Source organism: Pempheris klunzingeri, chromosome 14 (genome assembly GCF_042242105.1).
Source record: "Pempheris klunzingeri isolate RE-2024b chromosome 14, fPemKlu1.hap1, whole genome shotgun sequence".
In the NCBI taxonomy this organism is placed as follows: Eukaryota; Metazoa; Chordata; class Actinopteri; order Acropomatiformes; family Pempheridae; genus Pempheris; species Pempheris klunzingeri.
In genome coordinates, this window is record NC_092025.1 from 21,531,987 (window position 1) to 21,552,158 (window position 20,172).

General features: G+C 42.7%; 1 protein-coding gene across 1 annotated transcript; it reads right to left on the bottom strand.

Annotated features, from left to right (window-relative positions):
• Positions 1-4,562: 4,562 nt before the first annotated feature.
• On the bottom strand, positions 4,563-19,373 carry mybbp1a (MYB binding protein (P160) 1a). The gene is made up of 27 exons (XM_070843538.1): positions 19,152-19,373; positions 18,561-18,656; positions 17,841-17,924; positions 17,680-17,754; positions 17,251-17,358; positions 16,896-17,086; positions 16,626-16,793; positions 16,342-16,459; positions 15,640-15,929; positions 15,422-15,532; positions 15,206-15,331; positions 14,252-14,458; positions 13,833-13,941; positions 13,574-13,667; positions 13,252-13,412; positions 12,588-12,689; positions 12,234-12,419; positions 11,251-11,424; positions 10,843-11,000; positions 10,302-10,436; positions 10,033-10,102; positions 9,328-9,459; positions 9,157-9,225; positions 8,411-8,524; positions 6,367-6,468; positions 6,141-6,265; positions 4,563-5,546 (listed from the first exon to the last, which is right to left on the bottom strand). Exons 1-27 carry the CDS (start codon positions 19,326-19,328, stop codon positions 5,207-5,209), a joined length of 3,822 nt encoding a protein of 1,273 aa, XP_070699639.1. The 5' UTR covers positions 19,329-19,373; the 3' UTR covers positions 4,563-5,206.
• Between the last annotated feature and the right edge of the window lie 799 nt (positions 19,374-20,172).

A 20,172-nucleotide genomic window follows, 5' to 3' on the forward strand; every position in this document is an offset into this window, starting at 1 on the left:
TATTTATTGTCACACACACACACAGAGCTGCATTAGACAGAGAGACACAGTGAGAGTCTCTTGTTTGATTTAAGTTTGCTCTGGGAATAGCCTAGTTATTGTGTATAACCTAATTTAGAATTAATGAGGCCAGTTTTCAGGGTTTTGTTCTCCCAGAGGGTCTCGTCCTCTGTGCTGCAGAAAGACTTCACAAAGCATTGGCCGGTGAGTGGAGTGGTCCTCTGAGGTTGTTTATTATAGTATTATTTGGGTTGTATATGTCCCCTCGTTGAACTAGATTCCAATTATTACAACTGATAAACACTGCATGTAATCAAAAGAAAGAGTTGCTGTTAAATTTAGTATTTTGTATTTGTGTTCCCAAGTGCAAATGGCTTTGAAAAGTGAAAAGTTTCACTTTAACTTTAACTAATAGGACTCTTTTGAAAGGTTGTGAGAATGTTATGATTATTATTTAAAGTTGTTTTCATTGTTGAATCAATTGGTCATACCTCGTTTGAACTTTCTTCAGTTCTAAAACTTTAAACACAGACAGTGTATCTTTAAATGTTCTAGTCCAGTACAGTCATTGACTTCCTTTCCTTTAACTTCTTTCTTGTTTGTTGGTGAAATAGTGTGACAAGAAAGGACGAGAATGACATCGGAGAAAAATAATGAAATAAAAAATAACATATTTCCATCCAACATTTCTCTCTTATTTCTGAGTATGAAGATCAACTTGAAAAAACACTTGAATCTCAGTTGAGTTGGCAGTCAGTGGTGTTGGTGTCTCTCTTTTCTCCTTTTGGAGCAGACTTGCCAGCTTTGGAAATGGTCATTATTATTTTAAAATATACAGTATGAGTTTCGTAGGAGGAAAGTGGGCATGGTCCTTTAAATGATTACCACAGGAACAGATTTCCGCACAGCAGGTTTGTAACAGTAAAATCAGATTGAGTGATACATGCAGATTTGGGCCTCCTCCAAGAGGTGGTAGAACTCAACTCAAGGCCTGGCAACCACTGGGTGCACTAATTAACAGGTTTCCGGTTGCACTCAATATAAACCTAACACCCTACCAGCAGCCTGCTAACCTGCCTGCTGTGGAGCGTCAGGCTCCGGAGAACCACACTTCAATAAAAGCCACGTTTTACAGCATGAATCCATGTGAATTGAGACATTTCATTAGGTAAAGAGATGAATCAGGCCTGAATTCAGGTGCATCTTTCACATATTGATGAGACTTTGCCCTCGAGCTCATTCTGATTATTCCACCGAGCTGCATCAGCAGATTGGTTCTGTGCTTTATATCTCAACTCAGAGTGATGACAAGTGACAGGTTGCTGTCAAGAAGAGAGGACACCGCTGCTCCTATTCTCACCCCTGCTGTCAAGGTTCGAGGTGGATGATTTGTCACCACCAGTGTCTGTTTATATGCTTCATTACTGCAGGTTCAAGCTGCGAGGGTACAGAACCAAGAGTTCAGACAAGTTCCTCCACTGTTCTGCAGGCCAGAGAAGCAATAACAGATCAGCCTCGTTCAAAGCTCGCATCATTTCTCTGTAGTGAAAGCTTTATTTTTAAACTTCTTGCTGGAGCTATTGAACACAACGCTCAGTTCTGCCATCTGACATACACAAATGTTCTGTCCTCATTCTCTCATCATATTCAGCCACGACCAGCAGCGCTCTAACAGCAGGGATGGAAATGTCAGTCTGTCCACCACTTTGATCCAGACTGAAATATCTCAACAACTTTGTAAGTTTTTAGGTTATTTTATTTGCACCTGTAGGTAGATTTAGTTTGCAGACATTTTACAAAGCACACAGATGCAGATAAAAATAAATGCATAAATAAATGTTGCCTCTGTGCAATGCTGCTACAATTTATTCATCTGAGTGATGGCTGCTGGAACTTTCTTATTATTTATACACAAAGTGGTATTTTTATACTGCTTTGTTCCACACCTTGGGACTATAAACCTCAGCTCAGAGGGAAAAAGATAAAATTCAGGGGTTGGAAAGAGGGGGGCCGTCATTTAAAATCAAGCTTGTGTAACTGCCTGGTGGACAGGGATGCTGTTAGCAACGGGGTTCAGAGAGTTTCTGTTGTTTAAAGACAGGTTTCCAGGAAAAAGATAAAATAAATTCAACAAAAGCACAACTGGAAAAGGTCATCATGGTTTTGGATGGATTAAGATGGATATTTTATACAGACCTCTACAGTGAATCCTGTGGACTTCGGTGGTCTTTGCTGTTAGATGTAAATGGTCTCCCTTAAATGTTTCTTGCACAAAATTGGAGGAACGATCACGAGGTTAACAAAACGTGTTGAGCATGGATGTGTTCAGTAGATGTCATGGCACTCTGACTAGATCCTCATTTTTCTTTTTTCTTTGTCTGCAGAGGAATCTTGAACAGACAGATTTGACAGAGGAAAGGTGGCTGGGGTCACCAAAGTCATTTAATCATCCTGTTGGTCCATCACAGCAGGTTAAATGGAGACTTGATCCAAGACTTAAAGGTTAATTTAAACCAATTCAACTTTGCATTATCTAATTTTTGTGGAAAGAAGCTGAAAACACATCACAGAGATTATCACTGTAAAACTTTGTTGGCAAACTGTTGCGTCAATCTGAAGCATCATTAGTTTTCATTTGGGGTTCATGTTTCTGGTCATCCGATGAATAAACCTAATATTCACTGTCATTTTAGCTCTGCTTTGGGTCTCCACCAACGCCCAGGTAAAATATCAGTTTCTGTAGTAGCTAAATGCTGCTGTTTGATGCTGGGCAGGTTGTGTTTATAAGAGCTGGAAACGAGGTTGAGGGGAGAAGTGAGACTTAATCAACCAAAAAAAAAACCCAAAGCAAAACAAAGTGCTTTAAGACATCAAAAAGCTCTGTAACGATGAGGGAAACCACGGAGTTGGGTGATAATTCTCTGTGGATTTGTCACTCTCTGCAACCCCCTCTTACATACAAGTAGTCACGTGATCCATTCTTAACATATAAAATACGTTAATATATATATATAAAATATTGGTTAGAGCAGCTTTAAGATTTTAAAAGTGCATCGACTTGATCCTGGTTTTCCTCCAGATTCAAACTCAGATACTGTGTTACGACTCATTTAGACAAATCCCTCCACTAGTTTGTGCTGCTTCAACTGTGTTTTAACATTAACATTAATCATACATGATTTGTGCTACTTAGGTTTCTTTTCTTTTTTTCTTTTTCAAATCACAGAGATCCCAAACGGCACAGCAATACGTACCACTGTGAGCACAGGACCAGCTGACACGTTGTGTTTATTGGATCCGAGATGGCTCCTCTTGTTGTTTCCCACCACTGAAGGTTCCTGGGGTGAAGACGAGCTTTAAGATGAGATAACTGATGGATGGGGCTGCAGCCTGCCCGGCACCCCTCGGTAGATTTATGGCAGCGCGGCTTCATGTCCTGTATAGTAATCCATTTGTGGGACACTGCATCATTTTTCTGACAGCTGAATTAGGGTTCTGTGTGATTGCTCACCTTAGTTTATGGCACAAAAGCCTGCAACTTTAAATCCTGTGCAAGCGACAGTGACATTTTTCCTAATAAGAATGTTATGTAATGGGGTTTCTGACATTTCTGTCATGTCTGTCTGTACGTGTGACGCACAGAGGTCCTCCCACAGCTTTCAGAAATGGTTCTCACATCCAGACATAACAACGAATAAGCTTTGAAGGCCCAGAAACATGATTTTAGTCAGTGGCAAATTCAAGTTATGCTTCACCCAAATTACAGAAAACATATATTCACATAAAGAAGGGGTCTGCCTATATTCTGTCATTTTCTTCTTAAGAAATCCCATGAAAAGACTAAAACCAACCATGAATTGATTCTCCAATCTGTGTCCTATTGATACATCTGGTATTTAGTCATTGATCTAGTAATTTTGACCACTCAAAGCACTTTTACACATCCACATTCACACTTTCACACAGGAGGAATCGAAGTTGGTGCAGACTATTCTTTGACTTACCGAAACTGTGCTTCTGTGCTGCAAGTTGGAGTTTAGTGTTTTGCCCAAGGACATTTCGACATGCGGACTAGGGGAGCCGGGGATCGAACTGCCAGCCTTCGAACTGTTGGAGGACCCACTCTACCTGTGATTTTAAAGATGAACATTTTCAGTAGGAAGAAACAGGTTGGAGCTGAGAGAGTCTAAGTATTAACATATGAACTAGCACATTGTCAGTTTAGGTTTTTTAATCGAATTTGCTGACAACAAACAAAATATTTAACAACCATTTTGCATTAATTGCAATCTGCAAATGAAGCCCACAGGTAGTAACAACAGCAGGGTCTCCTGTGGTGTTGGTACATAAGTAAAGTACATTTTATGTGGTTTAGATGAAACAAAACTAAGCTGTATATTCTATCTTTGTTTATCCTGTAGCAGGTGGAAATGTTTTCTTCTCTCCAGAGTTCAAGTTTAAATGAATCACAGGAACATTTGTCACTAATAACCGGTTTAGTCTGACCCTCTGAGTAGGACCTGGTCACGACCGCAGCTGCAGGCTGAGAACACCCAGGTCACATACGTGGGATTTTTCCCTGGAACAAAATATATATTCTCACATTTTGACTACATTTGTGGGGGAGTTGTCAAATCCTGGCCGACAGCAGACTTGTTAACAGCCTTAAAAATGGAGGCCGTCATATCCACAGCAACATTATTACGTGGTCTGAGGTGATAATGAAGAGCTGGAGCCCACGTTGAGTTTTATATTCTGTCTGTAGGTTGGACGGACCTGTGGGACCTCGACTGCGAGCTTTCAGTAAAATTGCCTCCACTGTCAGGAAGGGCTGCGCTGAAGGACAGAACGTGAGTGTGTTATTTATTATATTATGTTCAGTACAAGATTTGCTCTCATGATTGTTTCTTATTAATGTTGCATAACAAAGCTGAATGAACTGTTCTGAAACGACTTGTGATGGATTACCAGGAGCAGAAATGAATTTATTGTTGTAGACATTTTTTGTAATTAATAGCCGTCATACATTAGAAAAATAATCCATCTAAATTCACTTCTCACACATGTACAGTTTTCAATATGTCATATTGAAACATACCAACATGTTGAGTTGGTGGCTAAATGAACTGCATGGACAGTAGAAAAAATGAACAGACAAAAACAGCCTCTTTAAAAGGAAATTAACAATTAAATAGCAGTGTCCACTTCACATTTTCCCTCCTCCCTCTTTCTTCTGTTTGGATTTCTTCTTCTTCTTCTTGGCTGGCGTGCTCTCAGACTGCGTCTTGCTCTTCTTGGCTGGGTTTGGCTGAGAAGCCGTCGCACCATCAGCCGCTCGTTTCTGTTTTGTTTTCTTGTCTTGTTTCTTTTTGGCTTGTCCTCCATTTGCTTTGTCTGCAGAGGTCGAGTTGTTTGCTGCAGGCTCTAAAACAGGCTGCGTGCGCTTTTTACGCTTCTTCGTTTCTGGCAGAAAACCTTTCTTCTTCTTTGGAAGCTGCTGCTGATCGGCCTCCTTCTCAGCCTTTTTCTTTTCAACTTTGGGTTTCCTGTGAAGATGAAAACGAAAAGACAGGGAAGGTCGACATGACGGCTTTGACACATTAAAAGAAAAACCCTTCGTCATATTCAAGCCCTGTGGCACAATAATCCTGGGCATCAACAACAATCAAGGAGGTTATCAACTATGCTGTAAATAATAATGAAGAAATAAGTGGATACAATTTCTCTAGTTGCTTGAACGCCTGTAAGAGCCATTTATCCAGTTGTTTGGCTTTGCATTTATTTTGTTGTAATACTGGCAATAATACCATCTTCAATAACACTGCATATATGCAGGACGGGTAAAGCTGCGGTGGCTTGAATTGGGCTAAGCTACCAAACTGTGTGACTGGATATGTTCTGCATGGATGCAAAGGACCAAGTTACTATCTGTGAGTCACAAAGGAAGCAGGAAAAGGTAAACGGCTGGACATTGTAACCACACAGCTGATGCCCCCCAGTACGTGCCACTTTAAGTTCGCAGACATGCTGCCACTATTGCAAAGCCCCCACATCTACTTTTACATTTTGTACGGTGTCATTTTTGCATCACCTCTGCAGCTCTTAACTTCAGAGATGCTGACATAAACACAGTAACTCACATGACTCCAAAGTGTTTCATCACAGCCCAGTAGGTGTCCTCTAGCTTGCCCGTCTTCTTGAAGGCGAGGACGCTGGTCAGGGACTGCAGGACCTTCTGAAGAGGCTCCAGGTCCACAGACAGCTTCTACACAGAAGGCAGCAGGAAAACAGGGACGTGAGTCTGGACTGAAACCACAGCAACAGCTTCTCTCAGGAGCTCATCCTGACGCTCAACAGTCCGCCTACCTGCTGGTGGACGTGCTTGACCAGGAACTGACAGAGCTCCAGCGTTCTCACCACCTTCTCCTTCACCACTTTGCTCTCAGTCTGCCCGACCTGCTGAAGACTCTGGGAGAAGAAGAAACAGACTGTTATCCATGTTGGCCTTGTCATCAGCTGGTAACACTTGACTTTTAAGTGCAACTTTGATATTTTTACACCTGGGCCTTTAAACTTACTTTGGGTTCAACATTGCTAATGGGTACAAACACTTTTGGAATCGCTCCAGTGGATTGCTTCAGCTGGCACAATCAAAGTACACCCATTGTTTTTGCCCCCGACAGGCTCAGACTGTTACTCTAAATGTCTGACAACATGATGGAAAGAATCCCTACACGGAGAGAGACCTGTAAGATCTGTAAGGTCATTTTATCACTCGCTTCAAAACCACCAGACTCCATTCACAAACACAGCAGTTTTACACAGAACACGGGAGTCTCCTGCTGCCTCCATCAGTTAGTATGCTGTGTGGAACACAAATATTGTTTTAACCTTTCAACCCTTTGTACCGACCAGTCATTTTGATCCAAAAATATATAAAACATAGGCTCAGGTTTAAAAATACCAATGTTACCCTTTTCTTCTGCATTCATAAGCAGTACATAAACTTTTAATTACAGGTTAATGACATTTTAAAGTGTTTATTAATGCACAGAATTTGTGTCAACAATTCTAACTTCTCCCACGAAGACAGATTTTATATTATTGCACCAGTGTTTTACTGTATTGTCATTTATTATCTGTTCATACAGCAGCCTCCACAGGAGGAGTTGTAGCTGCTGACTAATACATTAAAAAAAAGACCATTTACAGCTCATTTTCTACCACACCTGCAGTTTTTTAAATCATTAAATCATTTTGAAACATTGCATGGAACTGCTCTCATAACATGTTTTACAAAGCTCGATAAAGGAGAGCAACTCAGAAAACATTACATCTTATTAAAGACATATTTTTGGCAGCTGGAGTGAAGAAACCCTGCGGAGGAGTTATGTTATTTGGCAGCTTTTGTCTGGGAGGAAAAAAAGACGATGAAGTGGTTTGGTGAAGAATTACAGAAGCACGTAATTATGCAGGTCTTTACCCTCCGCTGTCCCGAGGACGCACGGAGGACAGCGAGTGCAGTATTGGCTCTAATCATCGCTCATCAGAGCACGATCCAATTACATAAACCCTCTAGAACAATATAATTAACACTTGCACAAGCCTAAAGGATGCCGGTATATGAGTGTCTCCAGTTATAGTGAAAAACCGATGTGTAGTTTTAGCCTTGTGGCATCTTATGAACAGAAAAATTACTTTTAATCAGTTCAGAGGTTTACATAATTGAAACTGGGGATAAAGAGAGTGCTGGCATTGAATTTGCTTGGTGTCTGCAGATACTCTGAGTTTAGGCATCAGAAATGGTGCCGGTGGAGAAAAAACTGGAGCAGTGCATAATCATGACTGTCTGCACAAACACTATATGTATAATTTAACCTGAACAAAACAATGAGGGATTTTCTTTGCGGCTACTTTCAGGAAGCACAGCTATCTATAAACACAGCATCTTCTTTCATACGATTAATTAAAATACACTAACATGCAAACAGTAAAATGTGTGATGTGTGTTCTTGGAAGGAAATGACGAACGACCTTCATTAGTTTGTTCTGAGCTTTTTGAGGCTTATCTCTTGTTCCTTTCCCCGCTATCAAAGTATAATCAAAGTGGTATTAAACTAATGATGTAGCTGATGTCTTCATGTATTCCTTATCAAGTAACTTGGATGTTCTTGCCAGATACTTTGGATGTGTAAAGGTTTATGGCTTATGTGTCGGATATGTTGCAGACAGACACAAAGCAAACCACCAAAATCCAATATCCACTCTCCTTTTACCACAATTTTGGTCTCCACCAAAAAATCCTGAGCTCTTTAGCTGCTAAATGCTCCACCACATTCACCGGTCGGTAAAATAGATGCGGCTCATGCTTAGTGTTAACACTGTGATGTGTCTGGGGACTGCAACCTACCGCTGCCAGCTGACCTGCGACCTTCACACAGAGCTCCGTCCACGGAGCGCCGCTCAGCTGCTGCTGAACCTCCCTGCTCTGCATCGCCCGCAACACCAGCACACAGGCTTGGCCCTACACACACACACACACACACACACACACACACACACACACACACACACACACACACACACACAGACAGAGACACACACACACAGCAGAAAGAGGCAGTGATGAATGATTATCCAGCAGCTAAGATGGAGGAAGGTTGTTCTCCTTTGTGTTCATCAGAATTATGTAACCATAGATAAACAGTGATAATGTACAACTTGAGAGGATGAACTACACACAGCTGATTCTATATCAGAGTATACACAGTACGAGTCAATGAGAAATGTCACACGATGAGATAATCTCACATTATGACCATGTGCCAAAAGCCTCTTTGGTAACTCATGGGATGAAAACCTTCTGCTTAACTGTTTGAAAGGTCCTTTGCATAAATCAAGATTATGATGGATTTAGCAGAAGTGATTATGGTTCTAGTGCCTGAAGAGCCAAACTCATGAACTAAATCAGAAATAAAGAGATTGTAGTGTACTAAATTAGAAATCGTGCAACATTAATGTTTGAGTAGCGCCGATTTTGAGTCTTTTGTCTTCTGTATTCACATTGAATCAATTAGCAAATCATGTTTTATTTCCTCATCTTTTATTCCCTTTATTTGTCAGGAATTCTTCTGCATAACCTTTGAAAGTCTTTACCTGTTGGTGGACTCTGACCCCGGATGTGATCTGCTGCGTTACGGTGTCCAACAGGTTCACGCACAAAACCTGGAAATAACACACAAGCTGCATTAGTTACTGCCAGCGGAGACGTAGCGTCGGTCTCTACGGCGACCTGAACTAACGCCACAGATGTGCGGCTGCACTCACAGGGAATCTGGTGAACAAGTCTGTAAACATCTGAGCGGTCAGAGGGCTCTTCCTCCTGCCCATGAAGGAGCTCAGAGCCTCTCTGAAGATGCCGGAGACTCGATCCACATCCACGTTGCCCTTGAAGCTCACCTACAGACACAGACACAACATGAGAGATCAGACTCTTAGGTCACAGGTGTGAATGTTGGTCTTTTTTTGGATGTGTTCAACGTCATTACAAAGTAATGATAATAAAAAACAATAAATCTGTGTGAGGAAGACTCAAAGAGGGGGGCCAAGTTATCCAGGTCTGACCCACTTCCTGACCCAGAAAATAAAGGGACAGACCTGGAATTTGTCTGGTGCAAAGCTGGACATAATGACAGGAAAACTGCATACCATGTAAATAATTACCATCTGTCTACGGACCAAAATGGTGACCTAAAAACATGGCCTGACCCGTTTTGGCAATGTAAGGCCAGATATACCTGTACAGGGTGGTACATATAACATTTTGTTAATATATTATTAGTTTAAAAAGCTTGTGATTCATTTGCTCGCTCTAGTGAAAGGATCTCTCATAGATGGATAAAACCCTTAACATGCACATGTGTGTGTGTGTCAGAATAAACTGGTATAATACCCAGAATGATGCATAACCACATTCAACACATGCATGCTGATGAACAGTGGTGACAAGTGAATCAGTGTGTGTAAACATACGTCATTCTGCCCCTCTTTAGTCTCAGCAGGGGGGGGTCCTCGCAGCACTTTCACCACATACAGAGATGCACTGCAAAGACAAGTTCAACATCAGCACAATACAAAACACCCAAGGCACAAGCTCACAACACTCAAATTATCCATTTCAAACTGACTTTTGAGTCGAGGAAGATAAAAGTTTAAACAGGACAACAACAAATAAGCAAACTCAAACTGCCCAAGAAGCCTGAGTGAAACAGCCCAAAGCAGAACGGAGCAGTAAGTCGTACCTGAAGTAGTAGAGGCAGACTGAGGAGTCGGACAGTTTCTGCGCTTTAGTCATCAGTTTCTCCAGCAGGTCATGGAGCTCCCCCTGTCTGTCCCCAGCAGTCCTGCAGTAAACCTTTGACCTACACAGCTGGTTCCTGGAAAAACACACAAACAGACAACGTACGCATTCAGTCAGTGTGAGAATATTGTTTAAATACAGGGATAACATTCAAAACAGTGTGTCAAACATCTTGTGTCTGTTGGGAAACTGATAACCACTGCTGAGCCACTAAAAACCTCAACATCCACTGCAGGACACTAACTAACATCAAATCAAATTGTCAATTAAGTAAAATTTGTCATCAAAACCAGTCTGAGGAGGCGTTGGTGCATCTGTCTATTGATACTGGCATCATATTATAATAAAACTAAACTAAAAATAAACCTTATCAAACAAAAGAAAACTAAAAAGAAGTTAGCAAACCAACTCTAGAAATTAACTGAAATAAAAGCAAAGATTAAAAACTGTCATACGTGTGGTCCACAGCTACATCACGTTACCTGAAGATATCTGCAGCTCGGCGGAGGAAGTCCTGCTCCTGCTGGTTGCTGTCGGAGCTCATTCCTCTGTCGATGATGGTGAGAAGAGGCTCCACCAAACCCAGCACAAGAGGACTGCCGGCCTGCCGGGCCACGAACACCTCGACCAGGTCCAACACCTAAAACAGGACGAGGAGATGCCAAACAAGGGAGGGAGACAACTCTGAGGTTAGTGGATGATGGATTTTTGCACCTTTTAATAGAGCTAAAGCTGCAGTTTCCTGATTGAAGTCTTTGCTCTCTATGTAAAGCATCTCTGGGTTTCTTGAAAGGCTACATAAATCCAAGTTATTATTATTATCAAGCTAAACTACATCCTGCTGCCCTCTGCACTGTTCTTTACAAGACAACATACTCAGGATAAGGTACCTTGATCTTAAAGTCTCGGACCAGCATCTTCTCTTTCTGTAGTTTGGTCTTCTCGTCCTTCTTGGCCTGCATCTTTTTCTTCTGCTCTGAGAAGAGCGCTGACAGGCCCTTATCCAGCTCCATCATGGCTTCATCATCCAGATCTTCATCACTGCTGCCGTCCTCCTCTGTGCCCTGAACATACAGCACAGCGGAGGACTTTAACACAATGTCACACTGCCTTCCTCCTAGAGAGTCTGCTGTGGCCTGATCACCGCTGGTGTTAACCTCATCAAAGACCTCTCTCCGTGAGAGACCAAAGGAAAGCATCTTTATTGGTTAACCAGAAACAGCCATTATTTCACGGCTTTAAAACCCACCAAACTCCATTGAGAAAAAACATAATTTTACCTCACAGAGCACAGGAGTGGCTGGACCACAGCTGCCTCAATTGGTTAGTTTGTTTGTGTTAAACAGATATGTTGTTGGACCAAAAGTAACCCTTTAGAACACCAAAGTCACACCACAACACAAATAAATCAACTGATCGAGACAGTAGCAGGCCAGCAAGTTCTGTGTAAAATTACTGTGTTTGTCAATGGAGTCTGGTGGCTTTGAACCAAGCGATATAAAGGCTGCTTAAACAAAAAGGATCTTAGAGGTCTATCTCTGTAGCATCCTCAATTCATAACATGCTGCTCTGAAAAAACTTGAAATCTAAAGATAGCGCTAGAAGCACATCCCCAAAAATGTCTGTTTTTCATGTATCTGGACATAAACCAAAGCAGTGGACGGATTGATATTTTGACCTAATGTGCAGGTTGAGGAAAAGCTGGCTTGTGTTTCCTCCTACATGGTGATGAAACATCAGTGTTGTGTTTACAAATTGTTGTACTGCCCCCAAGTGGTCAAAAAAAAGAACAATGATCACTGAATGTGAGTTTTAACAATCATTAACTTAAATCAATGTGACACCACGACATGCTGAAAGCCTGAAAACCCACCAGAGCGTTCTGCTGCTTCAGGACCTTCATCAGCTCCAAACGGAAATTTTGGTCCACCTCTCCCTCCTCCATGTCCTCCTCTATGTCCTCCTCATCATCATCCTCCTCCTCATTGCCCTCCTCATCCTCTTCCATTGCTTCAGCATCTTCATCGTCATCAGAGTCTGATTCGTCAGACTTGTCATCCTGGTAAAGCCATAACCGCACGTTTTAGGATTTCACTATCAAATGTTTGTTCTAAAAAAAGTACAAGAACCAAACTACCAGTGTCTGTTGAGTGGAATCAGGAAATAAAAGCAGATCATAAGAGACATAAAAGACAATAAAATGACAAAAGAAAAGACAAGAACTGACCTCCATCTCCTCATCGTCCTCGTCAGATTTCTTCTGTGATTTGTTGTCGTCAGTGACAACCACGGCGCCGTCCTCTTCCTCGTCTCTCTCCGGGTCCAGGACCTACACGGACCCCAAAACACCATCATCACTGATAAACCTTCGAGTTTGACGGTGTTGTTTCCCGTCTGTGGCGCTGAAACGCTGATTCCACCCCTCCGGACGTTCCTGATGCTCATTTTGTCACTCTGACATTTTGCTTTGACAGCCGGCAGCTGTGTTCACTCACAGCTGTCGTTATGTGAACATGTTGTGACATCTTCTTACTGCAGGTCACACAAAGTGCTTCACGTTTCAGATCGTATTTGTCAGACGTTTGTGTCACATTGTGCGTTTTATTTATTTCTAATATCCTCCCCAGTGGTTTGGAGTATTATTGGACCACTTCATGCTACACACATACAGAACATATACAAGTAATTCCATTTACAATAGAACAGGAGCGAATATAAAATAAAAACTATCTATACAACAATGAGTAAAAATGACTTTGTGAAATTGGTTGATAAATGTAGAAGTTATTGGACGAATCACAATTCTACAGAATAACTTCTAAATATAAAATCATGTGTTCAAACATCGGTGAAAACGTTTGACGGTGAATAATCTTGCACGTGTTACTTACATCTAAGATGGCGGTGAGGGCTGCTGCCGTGACGTGGGGGCAGATGGAGGAGAAGACCGTTTTGCAGACCTGTCTGATAAGTCGGCTCGGCTGAGACAGCAGGGACAACAAGATGTCCACCATCACCTCCACCCACTCCGGCTCCTCCTCCTGCTCTGTGGCTGCAGCGAGGAAAAGAAACACACATTCGTGCACTTTGAAGCAGTTTTCCTCGGTTTTATTTGGGCCAATTCGGGGCAGCGGAACAAGTTGTAATTATAAACATATTAGCAAACAGTTGGCATCCTCTCCTCCATCACTCTCCTCTTAGCTGAGGCCTCACCTTGTTTCTTCTTCTTCTTCTTGGCCTTCTTCTCCTGAGCTTTGTCCATACAGCTCTGCAGGTCCTTCATGATGTCCAGCAGCTCCTCGGGGGCCTTCAGGAGAAACATGTTCACAGATCTCATGCTTTGTGTTTGGGGCAGCACATGATGTTTGATGACTGGAAACTAAACTATGGTATTTTTTTAAGAACAAAACAACAACACCTGCAGTAAGAACTGTACTAACACTGAGCATCATGGCTCTGCAGTATTTGGTACCTTGAAGAGGTGCATGCCGACCAGCAGGAAGAGCTGCTGGAACGCACTGCTCTCTGGAGATGGGCCTTTCTTTGCCTTCTTCTTCAGGTTTGCCACAGACTCCAGCATGCTGTACGAACACGTGTGAAGAGACAGAACTATCAAAAATGTCCCCCCTTGTTTAGGAGTATTGACTAAACAGTAGGGTTGGGTCTGATCCGGCCTTAAGCCCGTAGACCAGCATTTGTCATTTTGACACATTCTGGCCTCGATCAGCAACCTGTGCTGATGGCACTCAATCCCCCTTGTAATGCATTAGTAGTAAGCAACATGACAACATGATTAGCATAATATTGTGTGTGTTTAGACTATAAACAACGTGTAAACTCTGCATGAATGGATGTTAAAGGCCGTGCTCTGAGGAGAGTCTGTTGTCCCACCTGTCCCAGGCCTGTCTCTGCTCGGGGCTGAAGGGCTGGCTGCACTGCGTGTGTTTCGGCTGGCTGAGCAGGACTTGGGCGTATTGGACCAGGTGGTAGATCCACATGGTGCCGTCGGCTGTTACGCCCTGAGCGCGCTTTTGGTTGACAGGCGCTCCTTCAGCCGGGTTTTCGGTCGGAGGCAAATGGTGCATGGACATGAGGAGCCTGGAGGGGGACAGACGCACATCAGTGATGCAGCAGCGGCCACAAGACACCTGAGCAGCCTCGAGGTGTGATGGTAACACTTTCAGACTTTCCAGGAGATGCCTCATGCAGATGTCAGACTCACATACATTTAATAGCTTCCTAGTCCATTTTCCAGACTGAAATCTGGGGCCATCAGGTACAGATTAGTGTCAACACACTCTGTTGTGCTTGCCCATTTAGTGCTGTTTGTTTGCAACCTGTCTGTCTGAATAATGCGTGTGTTTCCCTTGGTGAACAATATTATATTTAACATTTGTGAGTTTGGGAATCAAAGAGATAAGTAAAACTTGCTAAATCACACTTTCCTGATAGCTAAGTGTTAATCAATCGTACTAACAAGTACTGTCTGTGAAGCCAAAACCTGATGTAGCTCATTGTTCCGTGCCATAGAGCTCACACCTGTACCTGCCTCTGCTCCACAAGCTTCTTTGACTCAATACGATCTCTTATTGAAGGTTCCTCTCATCTGTGTTTCTGAATAAATGTATTCCTAGAGTTTACTATTCAGATTATAACATTAAAGAGTATCTACTACACTTGGAGTTTGGACCTATTGTAACCATTTGTACCTCTGATATCCACCAACACTGTCTTCTACTGTCATCTTTGCTTTATCTTTTAAACCAAGGCTGACAGGAACAAACTCCACAGCCTGTAATCAGCGGCTGATATTGAGGAGGCAGCAGAGAAGACTTCATCTCTCACCCAAAGAAAGAAGTGACAAGCACTCCTTTGGTTCTATCATCCAGCGGGACAGAAAGCTTCTCCTGTGTCTCTGGGATGTCGGCCGAGGCCTTCTTGGTGGTGAAGAAAGCGTGGAAAAAGACAAACCTGGAAAAGAAACAGCACACCACCAGCTAACGGCTTTCTCTTCGTCAAACACGGAGACCTTGACGTTGTTCATCTGCAGGCGCGTCTCACCTGGCCACATCCATGATGAGGTCCTCCTGCCTCTTCACTTGGTGGTTGTCAATGATGGCGGCGAGGCGAGAGACAATCCACTTCCTCAGGCGGAATATGTAGTTCTCCCTCCTGAGGAAGGAAAATCAACAGTTGCTCTGGGTCACCTGACCAGACAGGAGCGGAGCGGAGACTCTCACATTGACGAACACGTTGTTAAACATGGCGGATACACTCACTGTTCATTTTCTTCCTTCTTGTCCTTCTGCTTGCGAGTGCTGAAGTCCAGCAGCTTGTCCAGCTCAGGCTGCAGGAACATCTTCTTCAGCCACTCCACGTAGTGCTGCACAGCTGCAGGCTGGAGGTGCTGCACCACCCGCCACACCGGCAGCACCACCGGGTAGCCCTGATTGGACAGCGAGGAGAAGCCCACCATCACTACCAGCTGCTTCTCTGGGTCCTCACAGCCCTGCAGGAAGTCCGACACGTAGGCGTCCATCTCCGGCGCCAGCTTGAAGCGGTCCGGTTTCTGGAGAGGAGACATCATGGTTGAGATTCATATTAGTCTGTTACAGCAGCTACAAGGAGTTTCTAAGTGTTCATGAAACATTCTCAATCTAAAACTAATGCATCTACATGACCTACATGAGCGAGCGAGACCATCAGTCATCATCAGCTATTTGTTGTTATTCTAAATGTCTCTGGATTCAATTTCCAGCAAAATCACATGAAACAAACATGTTTATGTTATGTGAGTGATCTTTACGACAAACAACAATCTGGGTAACACTCTATTTGCTTTAGCATGCTGACAATGACATACATGGTGCAAAATCTTATAAACAAATAAAAACACTGCATCAGTTGTATGTTGACGTCAGTTACAACATTTCAAAATTGCTAAAACTATCACAGATCTGATTATAATCAACCAGACTGACCTGAGCGGCGACCACGTGCTCCCCGTAGAGCATCATCACCTCCCCAGACAGCACCTCCTTCAGCTGGGCCACAGACAGGAAGGGCAGGGCGCTGCCCAGCAGACGGAAGCTCAGGTAACTGGACACAAACAGGAGAACATGTTAGCAGAGCGGAATTAACCGGAACCAGGACTGGACTGAATGATGGTGGAACTGGTGGAGCTGTGGAAGATGTTGGAGACATGACTAGACAGGACTAAACTGGACTTTATTGATCAATACTTCTTAGCCCCTTGGTGACTCACTGAGCTGGTCCTGGCTGCTCCTTCAACATGCCGTTGGCGATGGCGTTATTCCAGAAGAGCTGGAAGCTGTCTTCCTTCAGAGAGAGCTTCAGGAGGTCCAGGGCCACCGGTGGGAGGACGCACTCCTTCTTCACCGAGCGGGCCGCCATCTTCAACACCTCTGTCAACCTGCCAGACGACGTCACACATTGATTCGTTTGTCCACACAGCAGCAGCAGCAGTTAAATAGCAGCCGCAGTGAGTGAATTCAGCTGATCGCTGTGGTCTTACTTGGGGATGTTGTCAGCGTTTATGATGGTCGAGGAGCCCAGCAGCTTCTTGAGTTTCTTGGGTTTGAGGGTTTGTGGGAAGCGCTGCAGCGCTACCAGCAGTAGCTGCAGCTGCTCTGGGGTCCTGAAGGCTGATGCCAGGTCAGTTTGCAGGGCGCTCAGCAAGACCTCCTCAAACACCTCCTCTGAGATCTGACGGACAGGATGCACCCATTAGTTTAATCTTTAAATTAGCAGAAAAAACTATCAATGAAATTCAGGATTTAAGTAAAAACTAAAGTTAAACTCCTCATGCATCACGGATGAGTGTGTTCTATGATTCGGCCCCTGTTTTACTGAGAGGCAGCAGCTGTCACCTCATTGAGGATGTCCATCATGGTCTTACTGGGCAGGTCCTTCAGGTGTTGTCTGTGCTGGCTGAGGCTCTGAAGGAGCTTCACACACCCCAACACCACCTGCGGCTCCTGCAGAAACACAAGACGGAGCTCAGAGACCAGCTAACTTATTCTAACCTCTTAAAACCCTCCTGCGACTGATTAATGTACTGATCTGCATAGTTCTGACACAAAGCTTTAAAAAACGTTTTCAAGCAATGTCTCATTGATTGTAGCTTAGATTGTGTTTTAGTCACATCGTAAACACATTTATAGAAACTAGAAGACGACAGAATATATGGCCTTTTGTTATAAGCTGTCAAATAAAGGGTGGATGTTAAGAGGTTACTACTACTGTAAATATACAGTGATATCTTATCAACGTATGATTCAAACAGTGAGAGGACTTACTTTAGAGAGGCGGCTGGACTGATGGAGGGCGAGGACGCCAAACAAGTTTCCAAACAAAGCATTTCTGAAAAGTTTCTGAAACACAAAGAGAAGACCTCGACATTCACAGGTGTCCACCCATAAAGATGCTGGAGCGGAAAGAGAAAACGTCAGACACTCACCTTTTTCATCTTCTGCCAGTTGTGTTTTTCTTTGATTCTGTTGAGTATGCTCTCCAAAGAGACGTCTTCAAAGGCACTCAAGACCTGGAAAACAAAGCGTTAACTCACACTAAAGCCAACACACTCTGCTCAGAACTAAAACTCATCTAAATATACAGTTTTCACTGATTAAAACTAAATAACTAAACTGTCACTCATCATTCAGTGTGTGTTAAAGCAAAAAGTAGAAGCCAAATCATCACTCATTCACTTTCTAGGAGAATTGAAGCCGTTCTCTCTCTCTTGCTTCAAAGCCACCAGACTCCTTTGACAAAAACAGTAATTTTACCTTGCAGGACACAGGAGTTGCTGATCTACCGCTGCCTCAATCAATGAACTAACACATTAGCTCAGATCCTAACTAACCATTTACATCACCAAAGTCACACAATAACACAAACCAACCAACCAATCGAGGCAGCGGTAGACCAGCAACTCCCGTGTTCTGCTTGCTAAAATTACTGTTTTTGTCAATGGAGTCTGGTGGTGAAGAGAGCAAAGAGAAATAAAGACTTCAGTTCCCTGTTCCCTGTCCCAACATACACTTAAACTGAGTACCTCACACAGCCCCACTTCAAAAAGCCCAAACTATCCCTTTAACACATTTTATCTAGTTTGTTTAATCCACACAAAAACATTTCAGACAGCTGAGTTGGTTTTTCGGTGGCCGTCTCCACTCACCTGCCCCAGAGCCAGGCTGAACCCAGGTCTCGCAGTCTCCCGTGTGTGAGCCAGTCCATCAACCAGCCTTTTAAAGGTGTATTCCAACTCATCTGCCTGCAGTGCACAAGAGGTTAGCACAGATCAGACGCTTTTACAAAACTACTTCATACTGTACTATGCTCAAGTACAATTTTATGGTACTTGTACTCTGCCGTAGTATTTCCATTTAATGCTACCTGATAATTTTATATATAAGCAGATATGTTATACTTTCATATCCCAGCTTTTACACACAAAACTTATGAGATTGTAAAACATGATGCATTCTCATATATGAAACTACCAAAGAGTAAAAAGTTATGTCTACATGTATGTAATATGACATTTAATGAGTAAAAAGTACTTTCACTTATGCTACTTCAATAACATGCGGTTGTCAAAACTTAATTTACATAAATTAAAATTAATTATACAATGAAACAAGACTTTTACTTGTTGTTTGGTATTTTTAAGGCATAATCCTGCTGCTATGTAACTACATTATTATTAGCTGCTGCCCTGCCTTTAGAGGATAACCATGCTGGGTTTACATTCAGGGATCTGTCTCACCTTGTTGTTGCTTTTCAGGTACTGTATGAGGTCTTGGATCGCCTTCAGCCGGACCTCCTGATCCGGTTTGGCCAAGTCCCAGAAGAAGTCGAGGAAGACCCGGTTCTGCTGCAGGACCCCGGCGGTCCGGACCGGCTCGGCTGCTTTCACCGAGAGCTCCACCATCTCTACAGACATCTGCTCTCTGAGCCTCCACAGGTCCTGAACATGCTGCTGCAGGAGGAAAACGTGCCCTACTGCGCAGCTACTACTTCCGGGTTGACACTTCCGCTTCTCGTCAATACCTAAAACTTTATTGAACAACACGAAACAGACAAAAACTAGAATTATGAGAAAAACTGTGACAAAATAACATTGTTATCATAATAATAATCAGTAGCAGTAAATAATTGTATATATAATTAATATATGATATATAATTCATAACTATTTATTATTTAGAAGTATATAAATAACTGTGTGCCCTCCTTGTAATCTAATTTAGTTCTTCAAATTGTTTCCCTTTTTATAAAGGAATATGTATTTCTTACTTTTGATAAATGCTCTGGTGAAAGTTTACACCTTTAACCCACCAACAGGTAAGAAGTGGTCTGAGAAGAACATTCACAAAATTGTTCTTTCGACCCAGAAATCATCCTGGAAAACAAATCAGTGCATGTTAAGTGATGTTTACTGGACATTCAAAGCTTAAATCATGAGTCAAAAACAAAAAACAACAACCTTGTTGAACAATAATTCTTGTCTGACATGGTTTTTCCACAAAAAAACTTTAATGGCCTTGTTAAAAATTCTTATATCTCCTCCTGCTCCCTCCAAGATCTAGGAATATTCAAATATTTTTTGTTTCAAAAGTTTTTAACTACAGAACACAAAATGTCTACTTCAGTGAAAAGTTCTCAGTGTTTGTGCACTGGAGGCTTCAAGGCTCCACATCACAGCCTCATGCTGGAACAACACCGGCCTCCAGACTGGTTGTAATGTTACGTCATGTATCCTGCTGTCGCGTCTTAAACTCAGATTT

Excerpts from the sequence above, each read along its gene's own strand:
- mybbp1a (XM_070843538.1), bottom strand. The coding sequence starts at position 19,328 with ATGTCTGTAGAGATGGTGGAGCTCTCGGTGAAAGCAGCCGAGCCGGTC. Across the intron at positions 17,925-18,560 it reads TCAGCCTGGCTCTGGGGCAG|GTCTTGAGTGCCTTTGAAGA; the intron begins GTGAGTGGAGAC and ends TTTGTTTTCCAG. Across the intron at positions 11,425-12,233 it reads TGAAGCAGCAGAACGCTCTG|GGCACAGAGGAGGACGGCAG; the intron begins GTGGGTTTTCAG and ends CTGTATGTTCAG.